We start from the raw sequence: 12,680 nt of genomic DNA, 5'->3' as shown, positions 1-12,680 counted from the left end.
TCTAGTTTCTCCCTCTCAGGTGTACAAGTCCAGATTGTCACCTTGATTAACATGCATGTGTACAACAGGCACAGCAGATTCAGTTAGAGTGTTAAGAACAGTTGGTGCAGGGAATCCACCCGTTACCTGTGTAGTGCTGACAGCAGGAGGAGCTGGCTGGGTGAGCAAGAAGAAGCTGCAAGACTCTGAGCAGTGTTAGCAGTCAGCACTGCAGCCTGAGCCTCAGTGTGTGGTTATCAGAGGTGTTTAGCCTTCTTCTTCCTCTGATTGGTCAGCTCTCTCAGTCTCTCCTCCGTTGGAATGTACGCAGCCCTTTTGTTGGACTCTCCTCCTCCGTCAGGATTTCTCCTATCTTAGAAGGTCTCTGCCATCAGGATACTGCTGCCTGAAAAACTCCACTATACAGTGTGTTGCATCTCCAGTTTCACATCATCAGGCAGCTTAGTCTGGAATACTCTGCTCAGCTCACTGGGATGTCTCCCAAAGAGCTTAAATGTCTCAAAGTGCAGAGCAGCTCCTGCATCATTTTCTCCAAAGGAAATGATGACTTACTTGGTTTTTGTGATGTTGAAAACAGTCCATCAGCCAGTCTCACCATGTCCATAAGCATCCATGGCTCATGGGTAGACACACCTCACCCCCTTCACGGTGGAGCACATAGACACATTGCGCTCCCCCTTCCTCCCATTCAGGAAGTAAGAGTTCTTGTGTGTCTGGACGTCACTTTGCTGGCTGTCCGTCTGGTGTATTATCTTCCAGCCTCTGCTCCTGCCTCCTTTGCAGGAAGGCCATCCTCTTCCTTGTACAGCTGTTGTTATTGTTGTTGTTTAGGAAGGTTGCTGTGGAGACCTGCAGCGTCATCTGTAAATCATCTCTGGACACAATGTTAGTAGAAGAGAACAGATTGCATTCTGCTCATGTACTCTGCTCTTTATCTTCATGGTTTTTTGTTTAAAGGTCCACCTCTTGTGTGACGTCACTCACCGCAGTTTGCTCAGAGGACATGCTTCTCAAAAATGATCTTCAAGCACTTAAAAAATAAAGTGGAGGCATTTTCTGCCACAATGGGGCAGAGAAAGACACTTCAGGAATTTTCCTTTTTTTTTTGTTTCACCTCCACTTTATTACATCATTTCTGTTTACCATAAATTTTGCTTTGATCTATTTCCCCTCTATCATAACCCCAAAACCACTTTCTATCAGTAAACACATTCTCATCTATATGTCACTCAGCAACATGCCATGTTAAAAGATACCAGGTGAAAGTCAGAGATGGAAGTCCATCATTGTCATTGTGCATACACCACACTCCTGGTTGGAGGTGGATATTACCGTTTTATTACCGTGTGCATGGGGCTGTGGATCACCTCCTGTTTTAGAGGGTCTCCATGGGTTCCTGCTCCACACTCGCTCTCTGAGAATAACACAGTGTCCACTGTGAAACAATAGCTGTCTCTTCTGGCTATAATTTTTACTCAAAGAGTAATCTCTCAGCACCATCAAATCTATTTAATTCATTTGTTATTTATTTTAAATGTGTTTATTTAATAATTTGGTAAACTTACTGATTTACTTCTATAACTATGTTTGGAACCAGGCAGATATACAGCAGAGAGGTCATTACAACTCAATTTGCCCCCTTCATCTAAACCCTCCGGTATTCAAAGAATGTGCTGAGGTGAAGACATCATCTGCACTGAGAACACACACACAAATATCCAAACAATATTTCCCAAGGACCAACTTACAGATTTTTCTTTTTCTAGGAACTCCTTTTGACTTCATCTTGAATTATGTTTTAAATTAGGGTTCTTGTGAGTTGTCAAAGCTTCAGGTTGATCAGCTGGGTGTCCTGCAGTCTCTCAGACCTGTTACACAGATGTGTTTCTAATAATCAGATTATATTTTGTTTCTAAAATTCTTTTATCTCCTCAGAGGCTCAGCTGATATTTTATCCTCTCTAATCTATTCTCACCACTCCTTTATCTCACTCACACCTACTACATTTATATTTTCACTTCAATCTAGTTATTTTAGGCTCAGTTTGTGTCCAAGCTATATTATTATCATTACTATTTTGTTATTATTTATTATTCATACTATTGTTATTATAGCTATTTTATTTAATTCTCTCTTAATTCTCTCTTCTTTCCTTTTCTCCCAAATATTTTAACGTTTATTTCCCCTTATTCTTCCAAGTTTAGGATTCATTCTTACCCATTCTCTTAGGCTTTTTAATTTTGTTCGACTCTTTTTCTAGTTAATGTTACTTATATTATTAGTTTTAATCAATCCAATTATTCTATCAGAGGTTTTTCACTTTTAAATGGGTTATTCTTTTATTCAAATGTATTTAAACTGTTCCTGTTTTCCCCTTTTGGTCTCTAATTTAACACTTCTAGCCCCTCCAGATTATCTACTTTTAAACCTTTTACACTCTTCAATATTAACTTTAAACCTCAATGATTAATTTTCCTAGTTTGCACTTATTTCCCACAATTTTATGCAAACTTTAATTCACCAATTGTATAGAAAAGCAGACAAGCTCTGCTTTTAATATACACACCAACAGATGTATGCTGCTGCAGGCTGAGGCCTTGCAGCCTGCAGCAGGTCCATCTTCACAGATCACTCCTCCACTACACTGACCACCAGTTCATGAACACATCTATTAATTTATTTGATCTACACTCCGATTATTTCCCAGTTATTTTATTGTTACCATTACATAATGTTATCTATTATTCTACTACAGCTGTTAGAGATTTTATTTACTTTCCCACTATCTTCTAGTTTTCCCCAAGTATTTCCTCCCTTATTTCTACCAATTTCTCCCAATTGTGTCACTTGTTCTCACTGACCTATTTTAAACTTCTAATTCTAATCTGCTTCTTTTCAACTTTTCTTTTGACCAACATCAAATTTAACATTGTTTGAATGACTTACTGGCTCCGTCAGGAGCTTTGTTTTGTTCACAGGACTATTTTTATTTGAGCTCCTCCCGATAATCTTTAACCTATTACTGGTTATAAAGTTACTATTAACCCCAATTCATAAATTCCTTATTCACATATACACAACTTTTTTTCTCTTAGAGCAGAGAGAGAACTGCCCAGCGACAGCACTCTCTCTCTCTCTCTCCCCCAAACTCCCTTCCTGCTCACACACACACACATCCCAGGCTCTCCCACACACACACACACATACCAGGCAGGCAGACACACACACACAGGTCTGCAGCCAAGGCCTTTGCAGCTTGCAGCAGCCTCTCTCCTCCTTCTCCCACAGCAGGTTATATTCTTGAAGCACAATTTACAGCAATAACAAGGATAAATGAGTTATACTTTTCAAAAGCAGAATATACAGCAGGGAATAACTACAAGCCCAGGCAATATGTACAAAACATTACTTAAACACAACTTAACCAAATGGCACCACTCATCCAGTGCCTGACGTCATAATCACCAGCCGAGTCTCGATGCCTTATTATCAAAGGTTTCCCCCTTCAGAGAGCTACCCCTAAGAGCTTATCTCCGACTCGCCCCTGGTTGTCGACCCCGACCGTGGACCCCCGCTCGTCAGAGCCCGAACCTTTAGCGGATTCTGACGAAACGTGCGGTAACCGCCGTGCGACTTTTTGCTAGCTTCCTTTTTTTCATACAGTGAATCCTCCAAGCCGAATCTTCAGTGCATTGTTACCGCAAAGGTCTCAAAATATTAATCATGGGACCCCCAAGAGCTTACTTCCGATACACGACCTGGGCAATATCTCCCGCGGCAGATAGCAGCCTGAGCTCGTCCGGCCCAAGATAACGGTTTGGACCGGATAATTCTCAGCGGTAAATCTCCGCGAGGACCTATCACTTTATTCTCTTCAGCGCTACTCAATAAATACCACAGAACAGATACGACAAGACGAACAGACAAGACAAACACCATTCACAGCTGCGATCTCACACACAACACGCATTCAGAGTTCAGCCATGCAATAAAAACCCCAGACACAACATCTGCTCAATCCAGGAGTCTCCTTTTATCCAGATTAGACCATTTTAGCTCAAAATAGCCGACCACAAAACCCTTAAATTTTACAAATTCTTTATCCAGAGCAAGACAGCTGTTTTATTTTGAAAGTGTAACCAGGAACTTGGGCGGAAGTCTCAGTCACCCGGACAACACCATTGTTGCAGAAAACTGCTTTACTTACTTTTGCGCGCTTTTGGTGTTCTCCGTAGCAACGTGAGGCTCCGTCCAAACCCTAGGTACCTCTCCAGCTGTTCTTATCTCGGAGTCCTGCCGCGGTCGCCAAGATGTCGGGTTTTTTTGCGGCTCTCTCCCCCTGTTGCTCTTACCAGGCGGAGGGGAGACCAATGGGAGCAAATGCACCTTGAGAAAAGCTCCACACTTCACAGAAACTCACTGGAGATGAGCAGGTTTCGCTTCCAGGATTTATTGAAGCACAAAGTTAAACAAAGTTCGAGATAGCAAAAGTTAAACAAAATGCAAGAAAGCAAAAAGCCTCCCGAGAGTGAGTGCCTTGGTGCTGTTATAAGGTGGTAGAAAAGCAAAGAAATAAACGTCCAGAGTTTAACAGAATATAAAAACAGAAGCCCTCTCGGGAGTGAGAGCCTGCAGCCGCTGCAAACACGGGTGAGAGGAAGAGCAAAGAAGAGCGCTCCCTCCCAAGTTTGCCATGCCCTTATATAGCCCAATCTCACACCTCCTGCAGCTGTTATCAGGGGAGGGGACATATTAAGATGCTCCTTAAGCAACAGTTCTATGAATTGATCTCGGGGGGGCTAGCAAACACCCAACTTTCCCACGGTCCGAAGTCCAGGTGCGCCTCCGCCCCTCCCCTCGGGAGAAGCTGGGTCAAAAGTGCACTGGGTAAAAGGTGAAGCTCCTCACAAAGGTGGGGGCTAGCATTACTTAATGGAAAAATCCCAGGTTGCCTGCAGAGCAGGCCTCAGCATTTTTACCTGTCTACAGCATGCAGAGCTTCAGTGTGTGAGTGACAATATAGGTGACAAATAATACATAATGTGACCATTAATTAGAGTGTGTGATTAATATATATATAACAATACATGATATAAAAATATTGATATAAAATACTGATGTCATCAAGATAAAAATACACGACCGGATCCATTCTGTAAGTGCGCTCTCTTTCTCCCATTCTTTATTATTTTTTTCTATATTTTCCCCTCTTACTGGAGCTCATTCTTGCGCTGCCTCCTCACTCTGGGCTGTTATGAGTGTTGTTTGGGTGTGCGCCCCGTCAATTTGGGCAGGAGCGATAAACAGAAACGGGGGCTTGGAAGGGACAAACTACCTACCACTCGTCTTTTGCTTTATTATAGGGCGCCGAGAGATAATCAATGAGTTTCACTCGGAAAGAAAGTCAAGCCCAAATAAGCAACTTGATGTTCAAAAACAAGCCCAAAAAACCGCAGCCCACAACTCACGAGATTTACAAGCAACTTTAGAAAAAAACAAGCCCAAAGTCGCTTATAATAAGCGGACTTGGCAACACTGTATGGAAATTAAAATATGCAGATGAACTGTTAATACGAAAAAAGTATTTCTTATCCAGTTACTCGGGTAATTGATGGAATAATCGATAGAATACTCAATTGCTAAAATAATCAATAGTTGCAGCCCTAATGAAATTTGCAACATGCCATTAGGGCTGCAACAATTAGTCGACATTGTCGACAATATTCGACAATAAAAATAGTTGATGAGAAATTTAATTGTCGATAATAGTCGTGATTTTTTTTACGGAGTGAGACGTCTTCCTGTCCGTGTATCTCTGGCGAGCTTCACACATGCGCAATAGCGTTCAGGGGCATGTTGTGCGGCTATTGGTTAAAGAACAGGGCGTGCTAAGACGATCAGGGGGTGCTCACTGAGTAAGTGTGAAATTGTCTCAAACCTTGGATCCGTTTTTTTTTTTTAAATGGAGTGAGACGTCTTCCTGTCCGTCTATCTCTGGTGAGCTTCACAAATGGGCGGTTAAGTGATGACGTAGATTTCCATTTCCGGGTCCAAACTGTCACATGAACAATATGCCGCCATTCTGTGTCCCTGTTTGTTTTAACCGATCTGACATGAAAAAAAACACTCAGCTGTGATTTTACTGATGAGAAAGAGAAGTGGAAATGGCTGCAGTTGATAAGGTATGTGACATCATCTTTAATAGTGAACAGTCATTGTTTATGCCATTGCTGTTTATTTAGGAGCATTTGGACCCGGAAATGACGTCAGAATTAAAGCCCGGATAGCATTCAGCGGCATGTTTAGTCATGGGGGGGTACTGGTAAAACTGTGCTAACTTTGTTTTACAGGGACGAAAAAGTACTATATGTTTATATATTATAATTTTTGAATGAAGTATCCATCTTCCGTCTGTTTGCTACCACATTTAAAATAATCTTATACTAAATGTAAAAGCTGATAGTTAAATAAGTGTCATTCCATAATTATGTGATTCATAATCCGATTAGTTAATAATAATAATAACAATGCCTCAGTCTTATATAGCGCTTTTCTAGACACTCAAAGATGCTTTACAATTTCACGCACTATTCATTCTCACCTCAGTCATACCTGGTGGTGGTAAGTTACTAATGTAGCCACAGCTGGCCTGGGGCAGTCTGACGGAGGCGTGGCTGCCAGTTTGCGCCTACGGCCCCTCCGACCACCACCAAACACACAACCACATTCACACTTAGGCAATGTGGGTTAAGTGTCTTGCCCAGGGACACAATGACAGCATGCGCTCAGACGGGGACTCGAACCAGCAACCCTCCAGTTGCAAGGTGAGCACCTGCCCACGATTAGTTGACTAATCGTTTCAATAGTCAATGACCAGGGTTATAATAGTTTTGGATTTTACATTATAGTTTAGTTTTAGTTAGTTTTTACTTTTTTCTCTCTAATTCAGTTAGTTTTAATTAGTTTTCAGAGTGGTTTTGCTCGTTTTTATTAGTTTTTATTTTTGGTTTTATGCTTAGTTTTAGTTAGTTTCAGTATTAGTTTTAGTATTTTCATACTTAATCAGGTACGCTTTAAAGAAATATATTCAACAACCATCTGTTCACAGACAGCAGCACTACATGCTAAATGTGTGTAATATTAAGGACACACATGAACATCAACAGGGAGAAACAAAGAACAATATGAACTCCAAAACTCGATAAATTCTACAATAAACTCCCAATAAAGTTCAGCCTCAGTGCAGCAGATTAATAACAGCTACATGTGGTGTTTGACAAAAACAAACTCTTTGAAGGAGTCAAAGGTCACATCCAGCTGCATCCTGATGTTCTCTCCACCTGATGCTGCTTCTGTTTTGGAGCTACTTGGTTAGATGCTCGCTGATTAGACTTGCAGGGTCTTTGCGGCCTCTGTAGCCTACGGAAGTGTCCGACCTCATGTCTGCATTTATGCTTGTGTAGCTGGATTGCGTGTGTTAATTACCTTGTGGTTGTGTGCTGGGGGTTTTTTGGTCCTTGCTCTTTGTGCTCAGTTTTTAGGGTGCAAACATATTTGTTCCTGTTTTTTCACTTTCTTCGTTCCTTCACGTCCATTCCCATAGTTTCAGCAGCTCCCTCCAGGAATTTGCTGACATTTGTGAGTCCTTATATTGATGCTTTGATTATTAGTCCTGATTGTTATTATCTGACTGATAAAGTAGCCGGAAACGCACAAGGAGTAAACACAACGTTGTGGCTGCGTTGACCCGACGAGTAGTCACGTTTCTCTGGAGGTGGAGGCCAGGTTGCCTTGTAGGATGAGAGCGGTTTCCGTAGCTGCCTTGTGTGCGCTTCTCAGGTCTACTTTGATGTTGGTGTTTTTTTTCCTGACTAAGAAGTGTTCCGTACATCATCCACAACATCATCCACAACAAGACACTCGCTGCTATCTGTGCTATCATAGTAAAAACTCCACATGGGACTCTGCTGCTTTCTCTGCAGACCGCTGTCCTTACTTTGAGGAGCAGCGCGGTGTGTGCGCTCACGCCGTTGCCCGACGGCGCTCCGAGCTTAAACTCGGAGAGCGGAACAAATGATTTTATATCAATCCACAAGACTTTAAAAAAAATGACAATATCTATAATTTCAGTTAGTTTTAGTTAGTTTTGTAAACTCACAATTCAGTTTTAGTTAGTTATCGTTTTTTCCTTTTAATTTTAGTTTTTATTAGTGCTGGGACTTTAACGCGTTACTTTCGATTAATTAATTACGGGAAAATTCACGAATTAAAAATTTTAACGCATTTTAACGCACTTTGCACCGTGGAACGTTTCTCAGTGCACGAGTTCCCGGCATACAGATTATATCGACGCACAATGTCCAAATTCAGGGGCCGCATCCTGCGAAGGACCCGGCCCACGTCCTTCAGAGCCCACGAAGACCGCAGAGGGAGGACGTGAGCGGCTAGCCTTCATATCAGCGTCACCTGTCCTCACCTGTAGCTCATGTCGCCTAGCAACCGTGAGTGCTTAGCACAGCTGTGTAAAAGCAGCTGTTAAACGGAGAACGAACTTTTTCTCCTTTTTGTGGTTTAATTTTAATTATTTTATTCAAAATAAGTTGTTAAAACAAGCATGACACATTTCAGCATCAAGGAATACAGCTGAGAGAATGATTAATTTCCAACTATAACAAGTGAGACATTAATGTTGAATAAAACTATCCAGTTATGATGCTGAACTTTAATTTCAGGAGTTTATCACAGGAGCACTTCCACCTTTCGTTGGTCTGTGTAGCAGACTGGTGGGAAAATAAACAAGATTTTGAAGTTTAAGCTTATGTATATTGATTCATTCATCAACCAAACTTAAATTAATATTTCTCATGTCAAATATTGACATGCGATTAAAATGCGATTAATTTCGATTGTAATTAATTCGATTAATTTTTTTAATCGAGTCCCACCCCTAGTTTTTATTTATTTCAGTTAACAACGTTTTTTCAATTTCAGTTTTCGTTATTTCGTTCGTTTTCGTTAACTATAATAACCCTGTTGATGAGTAATCGACTATCAAAATGGTCGTTAGTTGCAGCCCTACATGCCATAAGCCAATGCATCACCTTCTCACACAGGAGCAACAGGATTCAGGTGACAGAGCGATTGTTGTAAGGAAGTAAAGTTTATTTATACAGAGCTTTACACAGACAAAAAGTCACAAAGTGCTGTACAGTAATTAAAACACAATATAAAAAAACAGATAAAACACCATGTTAAAATATAACATTACCATTTTAAAAGTAAAAGAATAAAAATAAAGTCAACAGAAAGCCTGGCTAAACAGAAGAGTTTTCAGCTGTGTTCAGCAGAGTCAGCTAAATGGAGCTGGAGTGGTAAACAGTTCCAGAGCTTTGGTGCCACAGCCTGAAAAGCTCTGCCCCCCCGGTCCTTAGTCTTGTATGTGGGACAACTAAAAGATTTCAATTTTGTTGTGTGAGAGTCTGTTGACTTACGTAAAATTGATCCAGGCATTTAAAAACCATTTTTAAAATTAATAATACAACAAAGATCGGATTTGTATCGGTATCGGAGATATCCAAATGTAAAATATCGGTATCAGTATCGGACATAAAAAAGTGGTATCGTGCCATATCTACTAACTACCCCATGATGTGTGTGTGTTTCCTTTTCCGGGGACTGTTGTAGCGGTGGTGCCAGTGTGGCAGCGGCTGCAGACGCCCATCTCCCCTATGATTTCTTTATGATGAAATGTTGTTGTATAGTTTGCTGTATAATGATTCATTTCATTGTATGTATAATGACAATAAAGTTCTATTCTATTCTATTCTTAATAGGAGAAAAGTATTTCTTATCCAGTTACTCGGGTAATTGATGGAATAATCGATAGAATACTCGATTACTAAAATAATCAATAGCTGCAGCAATAGTTGTAACGATGTTTAACCTGTCGTTGTGTCTCCTGTGGTTTCTGTAAATGTGTCTGAACTTTACCTCAGAGTCACTCATGGAGTCTCTGTGTGTGTGTCCTCAGTTTCCCAGCATGCCTCAGCTGTGGAGCTGTATGAGGGGGACTCCTTCATCCTGCCCTGTCAGTTTAACACTTTTCTACTAGACAGACCCTCAGTGTTGTGGAGCCGCTCTGACCTCAGTCCTCCAACCGTCCACCAGCGTCAGCTCCAAGGAGACGAACTGAAAGAGCAGAACCAGCGTTACAGCGGCCGAACATCCATGAAGACTGACGCTCTGGAGACTGGAGACCTCAGCCTGAAGCTGACCGACCTCCAACTGTCTGACAGCGCCACCTACACCTGCTCTGTTAGAGACAATATAGGTGAACTGAGTCAGAGTGATGTACAGCTGCAGGTCAAAGGTCAGCCACAAACACCTGCTGTAGATCCATCTCACATCACTCAGATGAAACTTTATTTTTTTACTGCTGAATAAAAATGTTGACTCACAACATGTTAGCTTGAAGTATGTTCAGTAAATTATTTGATTTCTTTCACTCAGAGGTCAAAGGTCATGTTGTTCTTTGTGTTTCTCCACAGAACGGTTTCCATCCTGGGCCAAAGCTCTCCTGGTTCTCCTGGTTCTTCTTGTGGTTTCTGGAGGTCTTTTATTTTATTTCTGGCAGCACTTCATGTCAGGTGAGTCTCTCCTACTACACTACCCATAATGCCGATGGTCAGCAGGTGTCCTCTGGGGGCTCCTTGACTGTCTCCATAAGATGATCAGTGGTAACCTTCACTACAGCTCATGTTCTTTGTTGACCTCTCAGGTTACAAGGTGGAGGTGGAGTCAGGGGTGGAGTCTGTCCATCTGCCCTGTAAAACTATAGTTCACCTGCCCAAAGGCACTAAGGTAGAGTGGAAGGACGGAGACAGCAGGAAGGTCCACGTGTATCAGAGCAGCTCTGAGCAGCCTGAAGAACAGCACGACTTTTACAGAGGACGAACAAAGATGGAGAGAAACCTGCTGAAACCTGGAGACCTCAGTCTGACCCTGAAACACCCCACAGACACACACACCTACACCTGCACCGCCTACAACAAGAGGGGAGACATCCTGATGGAGAAACAAGTGCAGCTGACAGTCAGAGGTCAGTGCTGTAGATACAGGTCAAAGGTCAGAAGTCATCCTGTTAGCAAGTCTGATGTTTGTGGCTGTTTGGGATTTATTGATGCATTACTGCACATTCAACACCATAGAAACATGTGCAGCAGTAATATTGCTGCACATGCAAGTAAGCTAATCGGACGGTAAGACTCACATTTAGTGGGTCTTTCCCCTTTTTAGGGAGCACTGAAATCGTAGCCTGTGTCATAGATGTGGGGAGTTTTTCCTGTTTAAGTGATTCAGTATATACTAAGCTCAACAGTGGAATCAATTTATTGGCAAAGGCTTTATAAAACTCAATTGGATAACCGTCTGGGCCAGGTGCTTTTCCGTTTCTCATTAACTTGATCGCACGTCCAATTTCGGCTTCTGAGATCGGCTGCTCAAGGCTGGCCTTATCCTCATCAGTTATAGTTGGGAATGTTACTTTTTCAAGCAAATCATGACTACCAGAATAATCTGAAGAATATAGTGACATGTAAAATAATCTAAATTGGTCATTAATATCCTTTGGGTCAGACTTCACTTCACCATCCTGCATTTGCATTTCTGTAATAAAATCAGAAGCAGAGTGCTGACGCAGCTGGTAAGACAGCAACCTACCTGCCCGATCTCCATGCTCATAGTAATTTAATCTAGATTTCAAAAATCTTTCTCCTGCTTCTTTAGACAAAAGCAGATCAATTTCAGTTTGTAATGCTATTCGATTCTTGTGGAGGTTAGCTGAAGGGGCAGTGCAAAGTCGCTGATCGACATCGTTAATTAATTTGATCAATTCGTTAAAACGCTTGGATTTGTTTCTGTTGAGACGGGCAGTATACTCTATTATTTGACCCCTAATATAAACTTTAAGAGTTTCCCATAATGTTAGAATATTAGTATCTGGCAGCTGGTTAGTTTCAAGAAAAAATCAATCTGTGTTGAGATAAAGCCTACAAATGATTCATCTGACAACAAGGAGGTGTTAAACCGCCACTTGCTGCTTTGACTAAAGGAACGCTTCTATCAGATTGTTCCAAATGTTCTCACATTGAGCTGTGTGATGAAGTGAGTGTGACACAAACACTCAGACTGTGTTTCTCTGCTTCATCAAGTCCAATCTGCTCCTCACAGACTCAATAAAGTCCTGTCCCACTAACAGCAGCTCCAACAGTCTGTTCACTGCTTTCTTCCTGTCAGTCTTCATCTTTCTGCTGCGTCTCCTCTTCACACTGACCACTTTCTATCTAACAGTGAGCTCCCAGTGAAGCAGCAACATTCAGCCTGTTAGAGGCAACACAAATGTCTCCATCCAAGCTCATGTTGTGCTTTGTTGTCCTCTCAGTCCCCCAGGTGGAGGTGGAGGACGGGGTGGAGTCTGTCCAGCTGCCCTTCACAACCACACTTCACCTGCCTCAAGACGCTAAAGTGGAGTGGGTGGATGATTACAACAGGAAGGTCCACGTGTATCAGAGAGGCTCTGACCAGCCTGAAGAACAGCACCAACGTTACAGAGACCGAACGAAGATGAATGAAGACCTGCTGAAAACTGGAGACCTCAGTCTGACCCTGAGTCGCCCCACAGA

The 12,680-nt window shown here is 41.9% G+C and overlaps 1 protein-coding gene across 1 annotated transcript in view; it reads left to right on the top strand.

The window, feature by feature from the left end:
- The window catches only part of LOC115777201 (uncharacterized), a 202,009-nt gene that overhangs the window by 59,541 nt on the left and 129,788 nt on the right, over positions 1 to 12,680 (top strand). The window contains exons 5-8 of the mRNA XM_030725035.1: positions 10,031 to 10,369; positions 10,548 to 10,646; positions 10,778 to 11,098; positions 12,440 to 12,680. The exon at positions 12,440 to 12,680 is cut by the window's right edge and continues 86 nt beyond it. Of these exons, the coding sequence (XP_030580895.1) occupies positions 10,031 to 10,369; positions 10,548 to 10,646; positions 10,778 to 11,098; positions 12,440 to 12,680 (1,000 nt within the window). The remainder of the gene's footprint in view (positions 1 to 10,030; positions 10,370 to 10,547; positions 10,647 to 10,777; positions 11,099 to 12,439) is intronic.

The sequence above is a fragment of the Archocentrus centrarchus genome, unplaced genomic scaffold, assembly GCF_007364275.1.
Source record: "Archocentrus centrarchus isolate MPI-CPG fArcCen1 unplaced genomic scaffold, fArcCen1 scaffold_45_ctg1, whole genome shotgun sequence".
Taxonomy (NCBI): domain Eukaryota; kingdom Metazoa; phylum Chordata; class Actinopteri; order Cichliformes; family Cichlidae; genus Archocentrus; species Archocentrus centrarchus.
Note: the sequence above shows the minus strand (reverse complement) of the source record. Positions and strands in the feature narration are given on the sequence as shown.